This window comes from Hyaena hyaena, unplaced genomic scaffold (genome assembly GCF_003009895.1).
Source record: "Hyaena hyaena isolate Hyena2069 unplaced genomic scaffold, ASM300989v1 scaffold_628, whole genome shotgun sequence".
In the NCBI taxonomy this organism is placed as follows: Eukaryota; Metazoa; Chordata; class Mammalia; order Carnivora; family Hyaenidae; genus Hyaena; species Hyaena hyaena.
In genome coordinates, this window is record NW_024081261.1 from 202,782 (window position 1) to 224,856 (window position 22,075).

General features: G+C 37.6%; 1 protein-coding gene across 4 annotated transcripts in view; it reads right to left on the reverse strand.

The window, feature by feature from the left end:
- Positions 1-7,666: 7,666 nt before the first annotated feature.
- Positions 7,667-22,075, reverse strand: part of AGFG1 (ArfGAP with FG repeats 1) — a 75,465-nt gene continuing 61,056 nt past the window's right edge. For 3 of the 4 annotated variants that reach the window (XM_039257631.1, XM_039257630.1, XM_039257627.1), the window contains 3 exons: positions 15,737-15,895; positions 14,671-14,762; positions 7,667-14,074 (listed from right to left, as the gene is read on the reverse strand). In XM_039257631.1, coding sequence (XP_039113562.1) covers positions 14,015-14,074; positions 14,671-14,762; positions 15,737-15,895 — 311 coding nt within the window. In that variant the 3' untranslated portion in view covers positions 7,667-14,014. The remainder of the gene's footprint in view (positions 14,075-14,670; positions 14,763-15,736; positions 15,896-22,075) is intronic. The other variant, XM_039257629.1, reaches the window with a different exon arrangement.

Sequence of the window (22,075 nt, forward strand, 5' to 3'; positions counted from 1 at the left end):
TATCAGGATTGATCTTTTCAAGGATCTTATTTCATATTGCCAAGTTGCCTTTCAAGAGATTTTTACCAAGTTTATGTTCTTACCATGAGGATGTAATTGTTCATTTTGCTTGGTCCTTACTGATGGGGGATTTTAAAGTAGTCTTAAAATTATTATAAGCAGAAGACGGTATCTTATTGTCTAAATTGTATTTAAACTGCTGGAAAAGCTATTTCCCCGAGTCTTATCTGCAGGTTCTAGTTCCTTTTTGGGAGGTGGGGCATTTGTCTATTCACATCCTTAGCATGTTTCTTAACTGTTTAGTAAAGGAATGTTTTTCCTATTTGGAATATACACATCCCCAATATCCATTCCAGAGATTAATTTATGGAACTGCAGTTGAGCAAAGATGCTGAAATTTGGTCCGTGATTAGGGAACACTAACTGTAGTGGGCAGTGGGCAAACTGTAGCCTGCTCACCTGGCTTTGTAAGTCTCCCTTCACTCGGTCACAGCTCATCCATTTATACAAGGCAGCTTTTGCTTTACTGAAGCAACACCCAGTGGTTGAGACAGAGATCACGTGGCCTGCAAAGTCTAAACATGTACTCTCTGGCCCCTTGTAAGTAAAGTGTGTGGATCCCTAACCTACAGAACTAGTTAAGAAATTTACGGTCTGACTAAAGAGATACCTTCTCCATTAAAAATGGCTTTACAGGGGTGCCTGGGTGGCTCAGTTAAGTGGCCGACTTCAGCTCACATCATGATCTCACAGTTCGTGAGTTTGAACCCCACATCGGGCTCTGTGCTGACAGCTCAGAGCCTGGAGCCTGCATCAGATTCTGCGTCTCCCTCTCCTTCTGACCTCCCCTGCTCACGCTCTGTCTCTCAAAAATAAATAAATGTTAAAAAAAATTTTAAAAAAAGACTTTATATACCATTAATGATGAGGAAAAGTATTTGTCAGTTATTAAAATGTAAGAGCAGATCATACCATATTTACATAAGTTGTATATCAACAAAAACCCCACAATCATGATTGGGAAAACTCTACACCCAAATGTTGATATTGATGATCTTGGGGTGATGAGGTTAGTTTTTGGATGTTGAGGGGCTCTTGTAAGGTATTGTTCAATGAACAGATTTTCCTTTTGTAAAAAATGTAAACAATACATCTGTCACGTGACTCCTTTTAAATGTTCAAAGGTAAATGGTTGGGGTACAAGAAAAGTAAAACCATTTCTTTAAAGTCGTCATAGGAAGCACTGTGTGTCTCCAGCCAGCCCGGGCCATACCTTGGCCACACCTCGGCCAGCAGGGGAGGTGACACACACATCATCACCGCCCACTCCACTCCAATGGGGACTGGCATGGTTCAGCTGCCACCACCCCGAAACACTTCGGGTGTCCTTCGGTGCTTGCGTTCTGTCATCTGCAGAGCCTCCTTCCCCTTCCACCACCTGCCGTCAGGTGACAGTGAAACCTGGAGCCTTCAAATTCTCCTCTTCCTCAAACACTCTCTGAAGAGAAAGTCCCTTTCACACACGCCTCCATTTTATAGCATCAGCTACTGCCCTTCTGTGTTCGGAGGTCAACACTGGCACATGTCTATACTAAGTCCTTTTTCAAGAAATAAAATACCTTCTGCCCTGACTCCTAGTTCCTAGAAATATATTGAAAACTGAATTAGGTTTTCATATTTAATAATATATGAACTTAATATATTCAGCTTTAATATATTGAATTTCCTGAATTAAGAGGAAACTTAATTCCAAGGTGCTTTTACATAATTTCTTCTGGTGAGCTTTTCTTAAATCTATCTTTTTAAGATTCTCCAGAGGAATCTTAGCATAAAAAATGTATACAGATTGGGGCACCTGGGTGGCTCAGTCAGTTAAGCATCCGACTTTGACTCAGGTCATGATCTCACTGTTCATGGGTTCGAGCCCTGTGTCGGGCTCTGTGCTGACAGCCAGCTCAGATCCTGGCGCCTGCATCGGATTCTGTATCTCCCTCTCTCTCTGACCCTCCCCTGCTCACGCTGTCTCTCTCTCTCAGAAATAAATAAAACATTAAAAAAAATTTTCTTTAATGTATACAGATGTAAAAAAAGCTAGATACAAAAATTATTTACCTAACATAGGAAGGTCCTAAATCAGTGCATTTTGATCTCTTCTATATGTGTACAAATCTCAAGATTTGTTAAAAGGCAGATGCTGACCGACTACTGTGGGGTTAAGATTCTGCAGGCCTAACCAGCTTCCGGCCAACATCTGGCCGAGGTCTCCAGCCAGTACTCTGAGGAGCAAATGACCATGATCATCTTTAACGCAATAGGTGCAATATGTATGCTTTAGAGTATTCCAAATTAATACTACATTGCAAAGGAAAGTATTTCTACACCCCCTTCCCCCCTAAACCCCATCCATCTAATGCTCTAATGCCCTGGGGAATAACTGGCCAAGGTGTTTGTAATAACTCCTTCCCCATCATTATGGAGCACCCACACCACCAACCCCTCTTCCTCCGGCTTCCTTCGGCTTCTGCTCATCCCTGCCCCTCAGTCTTAGGTTCTGTCTGCAAGGCTACTGCTCCTTGGTTAAGTCTACAATGGGCAGGGTTGAGACCTTTCCTACTCTCCAGAGCCCCTTGTCCCTGCCCTTGATTCGCAAAGATAATTATCCATCAGGCTCCCTCTTCCCTCCGCGGTCTAGACGATGGGCTCCTTCTGGGCATGGTGAAGTGGTTCTGAGCATCTGCTTTGAGTCAGAGCTGGGTTCAAAGCTCCATTCTGCCATTCACTTTACTTGAGCAAGTAAACTGCTATCTCTAAGCCTGTTTTGTCTGGTAAAATGGAAGTCGTTCCTGCATACAAGCTTGTGAGGATTATAGAAAACAATGTTTAAAAATCATTAGCCAAGTGGCACCAAAGTAACACTCAACGGAAGCTACTATGACAAGGTCATCAGGCATAGCTTCTTTTCATTCTCAAACATCACTTAAAAAATCAAAATTGTTGGAGCATCTGAGTGGCTTAGTAGTTAAGTGTCAGACAGACTCTTGGTTTTGGCTCAGATCATGATCTTGTGGTTTTGTAAGTTCAAGCCCCGTGTTGGGCTCTGCGCTGTCAGCACTGAGCCTGCTTGGTTCTCTTTCTCTCTCTCTCCCCACCTCCTTGTCCTCCCCAACTCGCACTGCCTCTCTCTCTCAAATTAAACTTCAAAAATATTTTTAAATGATTTATTTAAAACATTTTTTAATGTTTTATTTATTTCTGAGAGAGAGACAGCATAAGCAGGGGAGGGTCAGAGAGACACAGAATCTGAAAGGCTCTGAGCACAGAGCCCGACGCAGGGCTCGAACCCATGAACCATGAGATCATGACCTGAGCCGAAGTCAGACACTTAACCAACTGAGTCACCCAGGCGCCAAAAAATATTTTTAAAAAAATCAAAACTGTTATGCATTTTGAAGGTGTCATGTCTAAATAGAAGAAGGTCAAAACACTGCAAGTTTCTGAATGGCTCTGGATTTTGAAGTTTCTCTCTTCTAAAATCCCCATAGTTTAGGATGTTGGATTTCTCTGGAAGACGTGGTATCTCCTCACTTCTCTGAGTAACTCAAGTATGTTTCATAGCTAACTGAAAATAAGGCTTGAAAGGAACTATATTGTTCTAAAATCATAACTAATGTGTTCTATACATACATAACATTCTTCTGTGATAATTTCATGGAAATCTAGTCTGAATTGTTATTTATAATCATAACAATTTTAATGTTTAAAAATTCTTCTAGGATTATACAGAATTTTATTCAGTTCTTTCAAAATCTTAAACCTTAAAAGTTACTACAGAAGACCATATGGCAGAGGTAACATTTAAAGACAGAATGATGGAGAAACTTGCAGAACTGGTAAGAACAGTAATCTAAACTCGAGGCCCATCAAATTCCAAGCAGAAAATAAACATCTACACCAGCCACATCATAGTGAAACTGATATACCCCCAAAATAGCCATGTCTGCATGTACCAAATGCAGGGAAGGGAGAAAAGATGCATTTGTGAGCCTGAATAATGATGACCAGTTCAATTAGAGGATCTAAAGAAGTAATCCTCTTCTCTGATTAAAAAAAAAAAAAAAAATTGTGGAACTAGAAGGAACCTTAGCAGTTATAAATTTGAAATCCCATTACTGATGAGATTATTCATTCTAAATTAAATGACATCATTAGCATGAGAAAGGTTCTCCTCTGTGCCTCTGTAATCCCCAAATATATAATGTGATGAATAAAAATATAAATTTAGGTGACCTAATTAATATTTTAAAATTAATTTTGAAAACAATCCATAAATGAGAAAAATGCAGCTAGGATATCACGAAGAAAATCAACTTCCCCAGTAATCAAAAAAGGAAAATAAGATGAGGCATTATTTCATATTCCCTAAATTAACAATCATTAAAAAGAATTCCCTCCGGCAACTGGATATGGAAGTAAAAATGCACCACGTGCCTTTTTGGTATTTGTAAAAATTAAATCAACCCCTTTAAATAGCAATTTAGTTGAGAGGATAAAATGTTAATCCTTCTAAGCCATGAGTGTGATTTTGTAAGAAATTATTCCAAAAACTAACACAAATGAAAAATAACACACAGCAAGATATTTGCTTAACATTATGAAAAATGATAAATGACCAAGATACACATTGTTCCCTCAGTAATTCCATTTCTAAGAAAACGGTGCCAATCCTAAGTGTGTAAAAATGTAGGTAAAATTTCTAATGTTGAAAAATTAGAAACAATCTCAATGTTCACCACAGAGATGAGAACCCCACATAATGAAACATCATTGGCACAGAACGTAGATCTATATTTGAAGTTGAAAGAAAGCCATGATACATTAAGGAAAAGATTATAAAATAGCATGATTCCACTCTGGAAGAGGTCTCTATTTACTTCTACAAGGAATGGAATCCAGAAGTACTTACAATATATCTACACAAGATTAAAGGGTTTTTTAAAAATTTTTTCTATATTTTCAGATTTTTTACAATAGGTGTATTATTTTTACAAGCAGAAAAAATAGTGTATTTCCAGTTTGGAAGAAAATAGTTGTAGGAAAATATCTAATCACAATGCAACATTTGCTATGGGCAAGAAGCAAATATGGAAGGGAAAAAATCCAAAATTGGGTAAGGCTTTTCGTTTCATTTTAAAAAAAAATGTTTTTATTTATATCTAGGAGAGAGAGAGAGAGACAGCATGAGCAGGGGAGGGTCAGAGAGAGGGAGTCACAGACACCGAAACAGGCTCCAGGCTCTGAGCTGGCAGTCAGCACAGAGCCTGACGCGGGGCCCGAACCCACGAACTGCGAGATCATGACCTAAGCGATGAAAGTCGGACGCTTAACCAACTAAGCCACCCAGGTGCCCCTTTTCTTTTTTCTTTTTTTTTTTTTTAACTTACATTAATGTTTGTGAAATGGGTTTTTAAAAAACTGACTCTCTTATTAAAACTGCTGGAACCAGAAACTTCAATATGAAGTTATGAATATAGGAGACAGGGTGAATTTTAAAGTCAGATAGAATTGTATTCTTGCCACTTACTAACTATAACCTTGGCCAAGTAAACACCTGAATGTCCACTTTTCGGTTCCCAATACTGCCAGAAAACAGTTGCTGTGACCAGTGAGATCAACTATATGAGATGCATGTCACAAAATTGACAAATAGTGGCCATAATATTAGACTGTATGATGCTGATAGCTGGTATTTTGAATCTACCAAAACACCAGTTCAACAGCTATTATCCCAAAACACTTAATTCCAATTCCCGAGGTTAATTACTAATTTAACCATGTATTTCAAGGCTGAGGGGAATCCTACTTCACCATTTGGAAGAGATCTCATTTTAAAGTTGAGGAACTGAAGGATCTAAATCACAGGCCCAAATGCCAGTTACTGGCAGAACCTAAGAACTGAACACAGGAAAGGATTCTAGGTGATTTCTTTTCGCAGATCCCAAATCAAGTTCAGTAAAGATTGTTAGCATGCCATTAAAAGGGGGGGGGGGGGGAGTACAAAAAGAATTTTAATCTTTTCTCATTAAATGAGCCTAAAATAAACATTGGTTTTCCCCCAGGAGGAAGGGAAGGGATAGTGGTGTCAATTCTAAGGAAATACCGATTTTCTTCTGGGTTCTGGTGATGGTTAATGAAAACAATTTAAACAACAGAAATGTATAGAATGGTCAGGATGGATACGAAACAAATAATAGTGATGACTACCATAAAGATTGGGGTGTAAAGAGCTGGGAAGTAGTTCACGATTTACTGTTGTATTTCTGTAGGTAACAGAGTAGGTGAAACCTAATTATAATAACTACCTCTTAAAACCAAGCTAGATCAACATGTATCTCAAAGAAAAAAATGTCATTGGGGGAAAAAAGTTGTTAAAAACAAGTGCTTTTAAAAAGATGTTTTGCAGGGCATCCGAGTGGCACAGTCAGTTAAACGTCTGACTCTTGATTTCGGCTCAAGTCATGATCTCACAGTTTGTGGGTTCAAGCCCCACATCTGGCTCTGTGCTGACAATGCAGGGCCTGCTTGGGATTCTCTTTCTCTCCTTCTCTCTCTGCCCCTCCTGAGCACCCTCTCTCTCAAAAATAAGTAAACTTAAAAAACAAGTGAGCTAACATAAAAATTTCCCAATGTGTAGACAAAAAAGTGAGAAACATTAATGTGTAATTAATAGAAAAAATTTAAGTTGGACGTAGACGCAGGAGCTGTTTTACAGAAAATACATACTATGCAACAATTAAAGAGGCTACTCACAAATGGTACACAAACTGAGGAGTCTTTATTTTGAAAAACTTCTTCCAACAATGTTTCACAATGAACAGAAACTTACTAACCAAATTTATCTACTAAAGGGTTTTAGAGATGGATACTGAAATCGGCCTGTGTTTTCATCCAACACTTAAACCATCTCCTGCATCACTCTTCATAAATGTTGACATATTAACATACCTTCCAAGACTTGCCTGACTGGCTAAAAGGGTCTCCTTTCTTTCAGACTTCTCACAAAGTCTTCTCCCCTCCCCAGGCTGAGCCTGAAGGTGCTGTGGCACCTTGGCCACCAGTCAGTAGAGCTGATACCATTCCTCATAAACAAACAATTCCAGGAAGCAAATCCTGTCTTGACTAATGGTAAATGCATGTTAAGAAATTCTCTGGATTCTATCCTTTTGAGGAATAAGAATCAGAACTGCCAGCTATTACCTAAGTCTTTTCTAAGGCAAAGGGGTACTCATTTTGAAGAATAAATATGCGGTTGTGCCAAAATAGGCTTTGCTATAGTAAACTTGTATCTTTTCTCCTTAAATATAAAGTATATTCGAAATCAATGTATAAGGAACGGTACAATACCAACAAGTAGTAACAGAAAATAGCCCCAAAACACACTTGTAGAAACTTTTGGAGTCATGGGCAGGGACAATGGAAAACTTAAGGTGCAAAATGGGTATGAACGTGCACAACCTTTCAAAGAACTGACTGCAAGACAACCTTCAAAGTTCAATTAAAAAGCATACGATTTTTCAAATATCTGAAGACAATCTAAAGGATACCACCCCCCCCCCCCATGGAAGAATTTCCTAAATGGAAGCACAAGATAATAAACAGCTGGCAAGCCTCAAAATTGAATGAGGTCTGTTTTATTGAGTTTCCAGTCAGGCAGAGTCAAGACGTATCTTCATATATGCACAAGGATATTCTCAATTTAATAATGTTTTTAGTAGAAAAATCTATACAAATACTCTTCAAAAGGGATATCCATATAATGAAACCCTGAAGCCATTGAAATAATGTGTTAGAGCTGGAGGTGCTAATATGTAAAGATAACCAAATTAAATAAAAAGAACCAAGTTACAAAATTGTACACTTAAAATAAGGGAGGACAGCGAGGAGTATATATGTAAATAGAGGCATATGAAATAAATGATAACATTTCTCAAAGACTATACAAGAATACAAGAAACGATATTCCCCTGTGGTGTGGGAATGAAGTCAGAGGAAGGAGACGAGATGTAAATTCTTCACTTTATACCCTTTATATATATTGCATAATTTTTAAAAATCATAAGCATGTACTATAACATATAAAACAAGTTAAAGTCTTTAAAAAACCTGATTGTACCCACAACGTTCTACGAAACATTGACTATACAGCATCAGTTTACATCCTTTGCTGCCTTTTACTTCATGGTCATTTAGTCAAAATTAGAAGGCTCCTTGGGTGTGTGCTTCTTCTAGCTCTCCACTCAAGATTTAGGGACAATGTTGAGAATTTAGACTTTAAATCTTAACTCTCATTGCTTACACTGTAGCCAGGATGACACGTACTCAAGATTCCAGAGAACCAATGAAAATACGGGCATTTTCATCGCTTAATTAAATGTTTTATCCAAGATCACGTTTCCTTTTTACAAAAGCCTGAGTCACAACATTCTCTTTTCATTAAACTCCACAGCCCTTTGAGTTGGACGAGCACAGGTTTCAAAAATACATTCAAATACATGTTGAATTCTGATCCCGGGGCATAAAATAAGTAGAAAATATAGAGGCCACAAGTTAGAAAAGAAACACACTGTTGGCAAAAGTCTTCATTGGAAAGGAACACCACAAATTCAAATCCTACAGGACTCCAAATTCCGAACAGCAAGGCGGTGCAAGATCACCTCTTACAGACATAGAATCTGCCACTTTAAAGGTCTTAAAACCCATCTGCACGTTTGAGACTAAGGAAATTGGGGGGAGCAGGCTAATGACCGCCCGGAGAACACGTGCCCTTTAAGACTACTCAACGTCCAAGTTGTTAGGACACTGTGCCGGTCACACAGACCACAGACGGAATTCGGAGTGCACGCCATGGATGCGCAGGCCCCTCCACTGCACAGTAACTGGACTTTTAACACCAGGGTTCACAATACTGGGGTCTTTCCAGATGAAATGCGTCAGGGCCCCGAACATTTCTACACGCAAGCGAGTGTCCGTGCGCTTGCTGAGTTCACAACAGAAAACAAAGCCTCTCTCAACACTGGACACGATCACCAGCGGATTTACCGGGCGGGCTGTGCACTGGGAGTGCTGGGCTGGAGCTGGCTTGCAAAGGCCTGGGTGCCGGCCGTGTGTCCATCTAACGCCCAAGCCTGTGCCATCAGACGGAGAGGTGGCGGCAGCCACAGTGAGTCGATTTCCACCACAAGTATCAGCCAACAGTGCAGAACAGGGCACTTGCTCAGGAGACTGGAAGAGGTCTCACCAGCACAGTACTGCCAATTCTTGGTCATATATTAAAATGTGTTAAAAATACAAAGAAAACCTTAACGAGTGAGGATGAATTTACCGTAACAGGCTAATCTTACATAAATTTCAGTAACAGCATCCTTTAGAAAGTATGTTAAAACTGTCTAGGGCACAAACCTTAGCAATACACGTTGGAATGCTTCATAAAACAGGAATCGCTCTGCTCCTTCAGATGCCTCTTCAGTTTAAAACAAGCTCCACTAATGACCTCATTAATTTACTTGTAAAGTTTACTCAAAAGCCTAGAGATTTGTAAAGTATGCTGATTTCATCAAATTCTGAACGGAACCCAAATTAAGTAAGTTGTATTAAGGTATATGGGATATAGAAATGAACGCTCTTGGAATTTTTTTTTTTTTTTAATCTTTTTAAAGGCTACCTGCACACGAATCTGACAGCCTTTCAATCCAGCAATGAAGCACTCGCTCCCCAGAGCACCAGCCCTGCTGTCAGCTTAACGCGCCCTGTGCGCTGCTCCCCGCACCCACTTTCGGGATCGCGTGCTACATGAACAGCACTTGGCAAGTGGCTCATACGTGGAAAGGGCTCAATAAACCACACTCCATGACACATTATTTGGAAGTCATTACTTTTTAAAAAACGGATCCTCTTCACAACAGTCTCCTAGGGATTAATTTTCTGATAGACGTCAGTCTGTCATTGGAGGCCAAAGATGAGGTGAGGCATTCTGCACACAAGTTCTATGAAGGAACACAAACATATGGGTGAAGAAGGCCCAGGAAGCAAGGCCAAGGGCCCGCCTGGGGGTGGAAATGGAGTATTCTCTCAAAAAAGAACGTTTTACAGTATGCAGACAACAGCAGACACACAGCCAGAGTTGGTGGTGACTAATTACAGCAAACCATCTTTCAGAAAGTCACTTCAACAGAATTTCAAAACATTTTGTTCAAGTGAGAAGCAACAGAAAGTGCTCTCTTTAAAACTGAACAAGGTATAAAAAGGCATTGGTGGGAAAACCATCGCAAACCTCTTTCTTAAGCAGTAAACACATCCCTTTAATTGTAACCGCGGCCTTCCTGGAGGGTAGTGAGAGGAATCCACTTTTCATTAAAAAAAAGTTCTTTAACTATAGCTAAAATGTTAACTTTAAACATGAGAGAAAAGAAACTATTCATTTTGAACTTTTCCTCCACCAAGTATTTAAAAAAAATTTTAAATAGCTATTTGATAGTCCCCCAAATCAATGACACAATTTCAAAGTGGTCAGAATTGTAAATGATTCCAAAATAAACATCCATACCCTCACATTTGAACTAGTAATGTCCTTCGAGGAGATATTCACCCATTTCATCATTATTAAAACGATTTCAAATAAAAATGGGAGGAAGTCCAGAAAATGGTATTAAAAATGTTTGCAGTTTCAACTCCAATTCCCATTCTCCCCACCACGCAGAGAAAAACACTTAGAAGAGTAAGGAGCAGCATGCCTAGAGACGCTGCAAGGGCAGGGCAGTGCTCTTCCAAGTATGGCTGGAGGACTTCTGAAAAGTCCCCAGAAGCCAAGTGTCAGAACCATTTTCATCACAACATGAAGATGTTACAGGTCTGTTTCACGCGTGCCTTCAGAGGGGCGCAGGGGGCTTTCCCAGGGCCCACGTCCTATGTGATGCCACCACAGCTGGAAAGCCAGAGTGGTGGGAGAAGCTCACTGTTGCTTAAGCCAGGTAGTAAAGAGAGATGCAAAACATCAAACGGTGTTCTTCTAATTAACTGTTGTTGGAAGACAATGATTTTTTTTTAATTAAAAAATGGCATTTGTTAACGTGCAATGGGTTTATTATTGTTATAAATGAATAAACACGTTTTTTAAGTACCTCCGCATTAATTTCTGATACAGTAATTTCTGACAGGTACAAGCTATAGAAACAACGGCTCTTTGGGCATCGAAAACTTTTAAGAGTTGCGGTCCTGAGACCGACACGGCTGAACTGAACCGAAAGCCCTCCTCTCCACTTTCCGACTTCTAGGACCTGTATGGAAGGTGTGTGCTGGCAGCAAGAGCAACTCAGGGGCAGAGCACAGGATTTGCTTCCTCAAACTGACAAAAGGAATGGTTTCAAGGAAGAAAGTGATTACCTCATCTCTGTGGTCACAAAACTGAAAATAAATTATGCCTTTACACTGTATCAACAATGGCTACCACCCTACAAGAAAATGTTCTTTCCCGAGCAGAGACAGGAGAGATCTGACTGAACCAGTAAAGCCAGAAAACTTGGTCTCCAGCCTCCTGGCTTCCGAGGATTTTCTCTTCAGCGCTCAACACAACTCAGATGGTCTACAGAAAACCAAAAGCAAACCTGAGTATGAAAGTCTAACAGAAGTGGATTTAAATCCACGTTAAAGCTAGATCACTTTTTAAGCTAAGCATTTCGATTTTATAAGCCCTCATTTAAAGTAGTAAGTCAATAATTGAGAGTTCTCATTTAATTACAAACTTCAAGATTTACCCAGGAAAAGAAAATAGTCTTTAAAATTATTTTAATAACAACTGTTTAATTTACTTATTTCTCAGATGGAAAGCCTGGTAGGTTATTTCGGGAATGGCCTACAGTCATATAGCATGACTTCGTACATATGAATTGACTGGGACCCAATACAGTCTAAAGCATAGAAATTCGAAGACATTTCTTAAGTATTCCCTCCATGAAAAGGGGGCTGGAGGGAGAATACCCCCAAACTGCAGGTATTCCAAGTATACACCCACACACACACCTAGACTCTGCCACACTCACTCAATTCTTAGAGGCATAATGTTCGAAAAGGGGCAGAGATTTCCCAGTCTTCCTGCTCATCAACCACACACGGAACTGCAGACACGTGGGACAGCAGCGCTTAACAAGTCTGAAACACTACACAGACTTTACGATAGCGCAATGACTCATGTAGTCACTAGAAAAGGTATTTAACACAAATAAAATGTCTGAAGAAACTCATGTTCACTTCCGTTAATACCAAAGCTTTTCCAAAAATGTTTAATCATTGTAAGATGAAACTTTTCAAACATGTATTACATATCTGCATATGTAATGTTACCTTTTCTTGATGACACAGAGTCCTAGTAACAGACTACTGCCAGAAGATGGGGGCTGGCCTAGCTGGCCCATCCTTACACTAGATGGGTGACAGTTGTTCATGGTTCTTCTATCTCCTTTCAAACCATCACTTCTGAATTGCTAGTATGCTATGAGCTGGGAAATCAAATAATCAAAATTTCACATAAAAACAAATGCATGAGCTCTAACACATAGAGACTGTGGCTTATGTGCATTGCTCAAAAGCATTTAATAAAAATTAAAATTCCAAGCTTCTCAGCTGGGTTCAGTTTTGATGAGACTGTTAGATTACGTCCTGATGAATGAGGCATCACTGTACATAAATATTTAAACACGTTCATGTCTTGACTATTAACAAAAGATACAACTAAACATTAGTATCAATGCCTTTTTAAACAAGGTATTCTATAACTTTAAGGTAACACTGGGTTCCAGTTTGTTTCCCCCCAGAAATGAACATAAATAAATGTCCTATTTTAATAATATCAGTTTATCCAAAGGAAAAAAAAAAAAAACTGAGGTGCAATCATGTCACAGTTAATGCATGTCTGCTTCCAATACATTCAAAGACAGTATTTTTGTTTAAAAATCAATAGTTAAAATAGGACTTCCGCAGTCTGAGAATTCAAGATACTTAAAAAAATTTGTAAATACACATACATGCAAATTCTTCATATATACAAATTTTCACAAAATTAAGAAGTTGTAAAGAAATTAGAAGGATTACGGTGAATCTGACAAGCTACATTGAAATGCTTTACCACTGACATATTCCTGAATATAGCAGTCATATTAGTTTTAATAAATTTTCTACATGGCCTTTTATAAAATTTTCTCTTTTAGACATAAAAGTCACTAGAAGTCTTCTGAAATTCTAATTTAAGAATTCAAGATGTTCTCAATTCACTACTCATATTTTAAGGCCACTTTGGTAAAGGCATTGCAGCAAGAACACAAAAACGATAGCATATTTTCTAATATTTATTTTTTTCACCTGCAAACTGTAGCAAAAACATGATCAGCTTCATTATGCAGACAGGTATCCCCTCTACAAGTTTAAGGATTTAGGGATGGATAAATAGAAGAGCTCTTTAGAAAGGAAAAATTCAAGAATGAATAAAACCTTCCAATTTTGACTTTGTAACTTTCCAGTAGCAATGGTTAAAATGATTTTAGGTCATTCCTTCCAAGATATATGACAGCACCTTAAAAGTGGCTGATCTATTTTCCCAGTAACATTTCTCACATAACAATGTGTTAAAGTTACAAATACTGATATGCACAAATAGCTAATTTCTAAGAAAAATATGTACAGAACTGCAGCATAATGAATGTGGTATCTGCAATAACTTAATATTAGCCAATTTTTAATATACATGATACCGCTACCTTTTTCTGCCAATTCACAGGTTAAAAGTTGTTACCGGAGCCCTCTGTTTCGCACATATTACCTGGTGTTTAATACACAATGCAGGCTTTTTAAAGACTTCTCTTGTGTTTAAAGCTAAGATCAGTGAAACAAGACAACAGTGCAAGAGGCGGAGAGATGTAATGTGACCACGTAAAAGTTCGTTCCAGTAAAGTGTCTCTTCTCTATAAGGCTATAAGAAAGGGTTGGTTGACGAGCTTCCGGCTGGGAACTGGCCTGTCGGCGCACCAGTCTAAAGGAAAACATAAGACAAAACAGACATGTAAGGGTGGTGTATGCGGGAAAATGAACTTTATTTGACTAAATCTGGTTTAATTAAACAGTATTTACATTAGAAATTCTTTTGTAATTACTGGCAATTATATTTATTCATTATTATTAGCAACATACTATAATACAACTATCAGGTGTCAGGAATTCTGTAATGGCCTCTAACATCCATTATTTCAATATAATTCTCCCAAGTCCCAAGAAAGGACTTGGCCCTTAAGAAAATGCATTTATAATTCAAACCAAATCTCTGACTTCAAGCCCTTTTCATTCTGTTCACTAAACTTACAACCACTCATAAAATACTATTTTGACAAGAAAGTAGACAAGTTTCATGTTATAAAATGGCTTATTTGCTGTCCGTGCTTTGATCTGCAACTGATTAATGGGTGTTTTTTAAATCACAAAAGGATGGTACATGACAGCTGCCTCAATCTGTAAAATCTCATAATGTGGCATCAATAGGGTAACAGCATCCAGCAGAGTCACATCCTGCCTTTTCCTGGTCTGAAAATAATACACAACTTAGAAAAGTACATAAAACTGCATCTCACTTACCATAAAAGGATTACTAGATACTCCAGCAGCTGCAACTTGACCAAAAGGGGTTACCACTGGCTTGGTTTGTCCAAATGCTGCAAAACCTGCACCTTGTTAAAACAGAACCACCAATTATAAGCCGTGCCTTTAAGAGACAATCTGATACTTGTAAAAGTTCACAAGGAGTTTCAGAGGCATTCCCACCAGAGCGATAGGAAGGAATCAATGTTAAACTGCTGAGTCTTGTGCTCTTTCAAACACCAGAGACAGAACTTCCTGTGGCACATCTTCAAAGAGCTTTCATACAGCTCCTCAGCAATAGTTAATTCTAATCTTTCTCAGCTACGTAAACTGCTGGCATTTCAAAGGATGGAATTAACTGATGAGTCTGGGACGGACTATCAGAGAGGGGCTGTGAGTGCAACACAATGACTTCGTGTGAACAGCACAGTATTCCTTAGGGAATATTTTATCATTATGGCTCTGCCACGGACCAAACTTAATTGACTTAACAAAAAGAAAATATACAATTATAATTTAAGAATAATCTTCAAATCTATGGACTTTCAAACTTTAGCAAAAGAGCTTCATGGGTAAAAACAACAACAAAAATTGTCTCGTCTCTAGTGAAAGTTCCTGAAAACAAGTAACAAACTCTAACCACAATGCAGCTACCTCTTTGGAAATTTGGTCTGTCACCAAAATAAATAATTTATACAAAACAAGACACACACGATAGTTTTCGACGCAAAACAAAAACACTCAAGGGCTTTTAAAATCAAGAGGAACATGAGGACATACAAAGATAAAATAATAAGACAGACGCTGGAGAGGAGAAAGAAGAGTAGTCTTTAGAGAGTCTCTGATTTCTCCGAAATCTCTAACCTGGTTACAAAACCTTACCAAATCACTCCGTTTTCCAAAGCTCAAATCACCAAAGGTGTCTATACTTGTGTAGTAAACGTTAGCAGGCAATGCCAATACCAGGGCGTTCTTTAGACAGGCCTTTTGTCCAAACGTACAACGTTAAGATACAGAAAGGACACCTGAGGCGGACTCGCAGCTAGGCCGGTGTCCAGCTTACCATTGGGCTGTTGAGAAAAAGCCGTCTGCTGGGGGAAAGCAGCCTGGGCCGGGAAGGCAGGCTGCTGGAAGCTGCCGCTGAAGCTGGTGGGAAGACTGTAGGGCGCCGGAGTCCCGAACCCCGTGGGCATGCTCATGGACGCGGTGCCAAAGGTCGCGGCTGGCAGAGAAAACAAGGGCCGATCACTTCCATACAACAAAGCAGGCTTTGTGTCTCATACCACACATTACGGAATACTTTACCTTGACAACTATTAAGATGCACATTAAAGGCATTTTAAATTCCAAAACTCTAACAAAGTTAGCAGTTAGCTTTAGCACTATACAATTTCACACAATCTATAAAAGTTTGTTCTCCTGAAACCCAATGAACAGAATGAATCTATCATTTGAAATAATAAGAAAACTTCTCAAAATAATTATATAAAGTTCAAGTCTAAATAGCAGTCAACTTTTTAAAGCCCATCATCATGCAATTCACATGTGTCCTAGTATACGTTTTTTTAGCTTCATTTGCTGTATACAGTGAAATGGCCCCAAATTTAATGTTATCCACTGAACTGTCTACTATAATGTAATCAAATATGTTCTGAAAAATCATTTTTTTAGACCCTTAAAAAGGAGTTCACTAAAAATAACAAGACTTATGGGAGAAATAGGGTTAGAAGCAGGCCACTCAAAATCTATGCAGCTTTGTAACCAAAGCCCAGAAAGGGCAGGAGGGGGAGGGATTTCCCTGATAAAACTACCAACAAAATTAGAAGAATATGCGAAGTTCCCAATACATCAATTCTAAAAGAAACAAACGGACACCCATTTCTTGTCTGGAAGATAGACAGACTGCCTTGGCCAAGGGGTTTCAGGTTAGGACTGCTGAGTTACAGAAATCAGGGCAAAATGCATTAAGATTGAAAAGGAAATGAAATATGCGTCCTTTGAAGAGACGGATGTAGGGAGAATGAGCAGCGTGATCAATACTGCACTGAAATCCGTGTGAACAACCAGTACAAATGCGGTGAGGCTGCCACCACCCCCCACTTATAAATCACTTATAACCTCATTTGCATTACAGTAACACAGGAAGGAGGAAAATAGTGTATTACTTACTACTAGTGATGATTAAATACAGAACCTTCTGAAGAGCCAATAACAGTGCTTTTAATACAGAATACTAGTAATTACAATAGTGAAATATTGTTGGCATGATGCTATCAAAAACATGGTAATTCACTGAATTCCCTGATTTAAAAAAATTTACCAATCTGACTTCAGATTTAAGGCACAGGAATTAATACTAAAAATGTCAGACACATTTATATTTTATTTTTAAAAAAACCCTGAAAGTCACATTATAGATACTGCACAAAGTAATCTTCATAATCCTATTGTTTATAACAAGGCAATTTTTTTCTCAATCAACCGAATTAGAATGCCAAATTTTTTGAAGTTACTATTGATGAGAAAAAAAGAAAAAACAAGCCACTAGGAAGCAACTGAATTAAAGAATAGTAAGCACACTGCAAGGGAAACAAGAAGGGCTTCGTAACAGACAACAACGCACTGACAGACTTTGACAAATTACTCGTAAGGAAGCACTAAAAAGCGAAACTTGTATACAGTTAAGCAAAACCAAACTCCATGGAATAACGTGGTAAAATGGTTTTGTGTATCGAAAAGGTGTCAAAGTACTATGAAATCAAACTCAAGAAAAAGAATCAAAAAAGCTATTAACATTCTAACGTGACCATGGAGGTAAGCAATAATGCTTTTCAGCATTAAAAAACAAATCACTACAGTTTTCATGTAACTTTAGATATAATGTAACCCCGATGCCACACATCCATGCCCACTCCATTTTAAAACATGGAAAAAAACTCAATTCCACATGCAGGGATCCAGAACACTAGCAGAAGCTTCCACAAGCAGGTAGACAAATTGCCACACAAATCTAGGACTTAGCTGTGGCCACCTACCAAAGTGCGCGTGAGGGAACACTTGAGAATGCATTGCTCCAGAAAGGCCTTACGGAGAGCCACAGAGAGACCAGTATCAATTAACTTATGGTTAGCTATTGTCAAAACAAATCTGTTTCATTAAAAAGTTTTAAAATTAGAATACACTGTTACAAAGTGGGTAGTATAAGAATACATATAAAAACATATCCACCAAGTTTTTAAAAATTTCAACTATATTCATGACATTGTAATATTTAACCTGTTTGAAGTAAAAGGGAGATTGAAATAATAAATACCAGAAAAATAAATATCAAATGAAAAACATTTTTGAGATCCATTTTTAAATAAATTCTAACATATTTTTCATGTCAAGATACAACTATGTCCATAAAAAGACTTTGTGGGTCTCATGAATTACACCCCAAAATGCTATTCACAGTATCGTCTAAAATGATCTAGAATCTACCTTTTGAACTGAAAAAGTCTGATCTTGCAGAGAGCACCTGGAAGTTTGTTTTATTTACAACTCTGTACACTAACTAAAAATACGTAACTCAAACAAACTATGTATTATGAAAGGGAAGAAGTATTCAAGATAGTACATTAGAAAGGTAAGTGCAACTTTCAGTTGAAAATGTACTGGCTGAAAAGAGAGATGAGAAAAGTGCATCTTGTTATGCAAACCTTACCTGGCATAACTGAGACCAGAGAGGGTACATATAAATAAATGTAATGAACAGAAAACAGAACTTTTCATTTGTTTCAACCATCTGGAGTGGAATTGTTTCTAAAGAAAACACATGTCTGTGCATTTTAAGTTAGCATGCTTCACCAGTTAAATTTGGGGAAACAGAGCAAGAGAGAGGACTGTGGCTGTGGGTCTTGGTTCTGTCATCTTCTAACTACAGGAGATTATGCAACCTCCACAGGCTTCAGTTTCCTCATCTGCAAACAGCGGGTAGAGGGACAGGGATCACAGTACCTACTTTACAAAGCTGCTGTAAAAATAAGTTTAACAATACATTTCTTAAAAGTGCTGTAGATACTCAATGAATGTATTTTACTTGCTAATCACTTTAAAATATATACCAGTACTGTGTTATGAATTCAAAAATAAAGAGGTAATTCAGGGGGAAGGATTCTATAGTAAATAAGTTAGGTCCCTTTCTGCTTATCTCCTTTCTTAAAGCACACTAAGTCCCTTGAGTTCTACAATAAAATACGGGTTAAACTATTTATACCAATATTTGCCATATATATATTTGGGCATAGAACCCTTTTCCATGAAGCATTTGATAACATCTCAAAAGACATGCTCTACAAAATACACTGTAATAAAAACTGACCTTTAGTCAACAGTGACTGTGAACCCATTTTAATTGCTGTAACCTCAGTCTGCAACAATGATGCCCTCTCGAGTTCTAGTCCTGGAATGCTAAAATGCTCACTCTGGATTTACCACCATATATATGGAATCACATGTTATACATTGTTTTGTGACTAGCTTCCTTTGTTTTAGCCTAATGTTGTAGCATGTTTGCTTCATTATTTTTTGTCAGTATTTCACTACTTTTTATTATCAAGCCATTCCATGGTATGATTATAACACATTTAGTTTCCCCATTCATCAGTTGATGGACATTTTGAGTTGTTTCCTCTTTTTGGCCATTACTAATAATGCTGCAATGGAACATCTGTGCACCAGTTTCTATGTGGATGTACATTTTAACTTCTCTTGGGTATATTCTTAATGAGTGGAAGGAGTGGAACCAGTGGAAATTGTGCTAGTTTAGAAGAGTTCCAGGTTCAAATATTGTTGCCATTAATTAATTTTGAACCTTTAAGGCAAACCCATCATACCTTGTCTAAAACAAGGACACTAGCCTAGACGCTACAGTGATTCTTTCGGCTCTGTATCTCTGTTAAGTTATTCTACTTGGGGGTAAAAAAAAAAAAAAATCTTTAAAATCTGTATTCATTCATTCACCTGGCTCAGTCAGTTGAGTGTCCGACTCTTGATTTCGGCCCAGGTCATGATCCCAGAGTTGTGGGATCAAGCCCTGCACTGGGCTCTGGCGCTGCATGTAGAGTCTGCTTCAAGAGTCTCTCTCTCCTTCGGCCCCTCTCCCTGCACTCTCTCTAAAATTTTTTTTTTTAAATAATTCATTCATTACAATGAAGTTAGGGAAATAAAGACTTTTCATTCCACAGCAAAGGAGAGATTTAAGAGTTATAAGAGAATTTTAGGTCTCAAGAGCCCTGTTTTTAAAAAAATGCTATTACAGAATCCTAAAATAAAAGAGGTTTTCGGCCATACTGGCTAATATTCTAATGAAACTTTCTATGTAAGATGACAGAAGAAAATTGAAGCCCCAAAGCTTTATAGACGCAAAAGAAAAATTATTAAAACATATATTCTAAGAAAGAAATGTTATCAGTAAAATGTTTTACATTTTATCATGCAATTCGTCTTTCAAAAGCTACTTCAAATGGAATTTAACAATATATTTGAAAGCAACAAAAAACATATCCTCAAGAAGATTAATTTTAACACTGGAAATTCCTAAGCATAGTATATTTGTCAAAATGTTGTTCATATTTCAACTTCAATGGAAATCTATGTAGTTAACATTTACTTTTCATCAATTCTGTATCAATTTAATGAAGGTAATCTATGTGATAAATCAAAGTGGTTATTATAAAGAATTATTTTTAACCTTGAAATAAAAATTTGTGGACATAGATTTATCTTTCAATAAATTTTTCTTAGCCTGATATTAAAACTACCTTATATTATCTGAACATATACTATATGTTTATGTTAATGTACAACTACATCCTATGTAGAACCTTAACTTTAAAGGACTTTCATACTCTACATAAAAAAACAAAAAACAAAAAACGCCCTTACTTCTAATGACAAAATTAACCTCAAGGTAGTCATGAAAGGAAAATAACAAGAAAGATTTAGCACATAGGATAATGCAAAGACCATGCAAAGATGATTTGTACCATCTAAATTTTCACAAAAACCCTGCCAACAGGAGAATATTATTCACATTCTATAGAAAAGACTGAAAATAGGGCTCAGAGAAGTTAGATCAATACAGGTTTTAGTCAAAGCAATTTGAATTTCCATCTTTCCAATGGGGTTATAATAGCTATAAACACTGCAACAGTATCTTGTTGATAACTTTAAACACTCAACAAATGTTAGTATATCTTTCTATCATCTTTAGTCATTACACAACTAATATATAAAAAAATATCTTGGGATCACCTAGCAAGTAAATACTAAATCAAGGTTTGAACAGAAGTCTGGCTGTACCCAAAACGTATTCACACTTAACTTTTCTGAGCCTCAGTTCCCTCAGCTGTCAAAGAGGGATTAAAAACATTTATTTGATGAGAGTTAAGAGGATCAAACGAGACAATGCACAAATCCCTATGTGACATGAGACATTTTACAAATTCATTCCACCGAGTCAAAATAATATGCTAAGAAATAGAAATACTACATATATGTCATAACTGATGAATATTTTTGTCTGAAACACATAGAAACTAAAATAATCACTGATTAGGCACACTTGAATTAAAACAAAAACAAACCATTTTAAAAAAATTATGTGTGAAAATACTTATTGAACATCTATCAAGAGAGATATCAACAAATTGTAACTGAAGACATTTATTTAAAAGGAAAGTTTATAGTTCAAACTCCATTAATATCACAATTCTTAATCTTGCCTATGACAGAGATTTACTGGTAAATGCCAATTCTCATGGCACGAATTATGTTGCAAGCACCTTATTCTTTCCACATTCCACACCAATATATGTTATGTGCTGAAAGTTTTAGTTCTCAATTTTCTGGGACACGTACACAAAAACAAGGCTGGCCAACTTGAGATGTACGGGGTATCGAGCAATACCACATACACGCGCTGAGGCTCCATGGTACTGGCAAATAGTTCTGGTATTCAGGATGATATGGCAAAAGTCAAAGAGGTACAATACAAAAAAATATGCAGTATGAACCAAAAACAAAAAAGGGAAGGAATAAAGAGGATTAAAAAACTATCAAGAGAAAATATTAGGATAACATGCCCTAAATCAATTTAGGTTTGTATAACTTAAAAAACACAAACACTGTAAAAGAGATAAGCATTAGAAAAGACGTGATTTTTAAGGCCTCACGAAACAAAGCTCATTCATTCCTTGCCATCTCATGAAGAGGAAAATAAGAAACAAGAAAACTTCTCAAAGTTTTTTCTATTAAGACTGAGTGAGTAATAACCAGTAATTCCAAAACCCGATCACCAAGTAAGTCAGAATCACTGTGTTCAAAAGTCCCATCTTGGTCACAGGTGGCTGCAGGTATC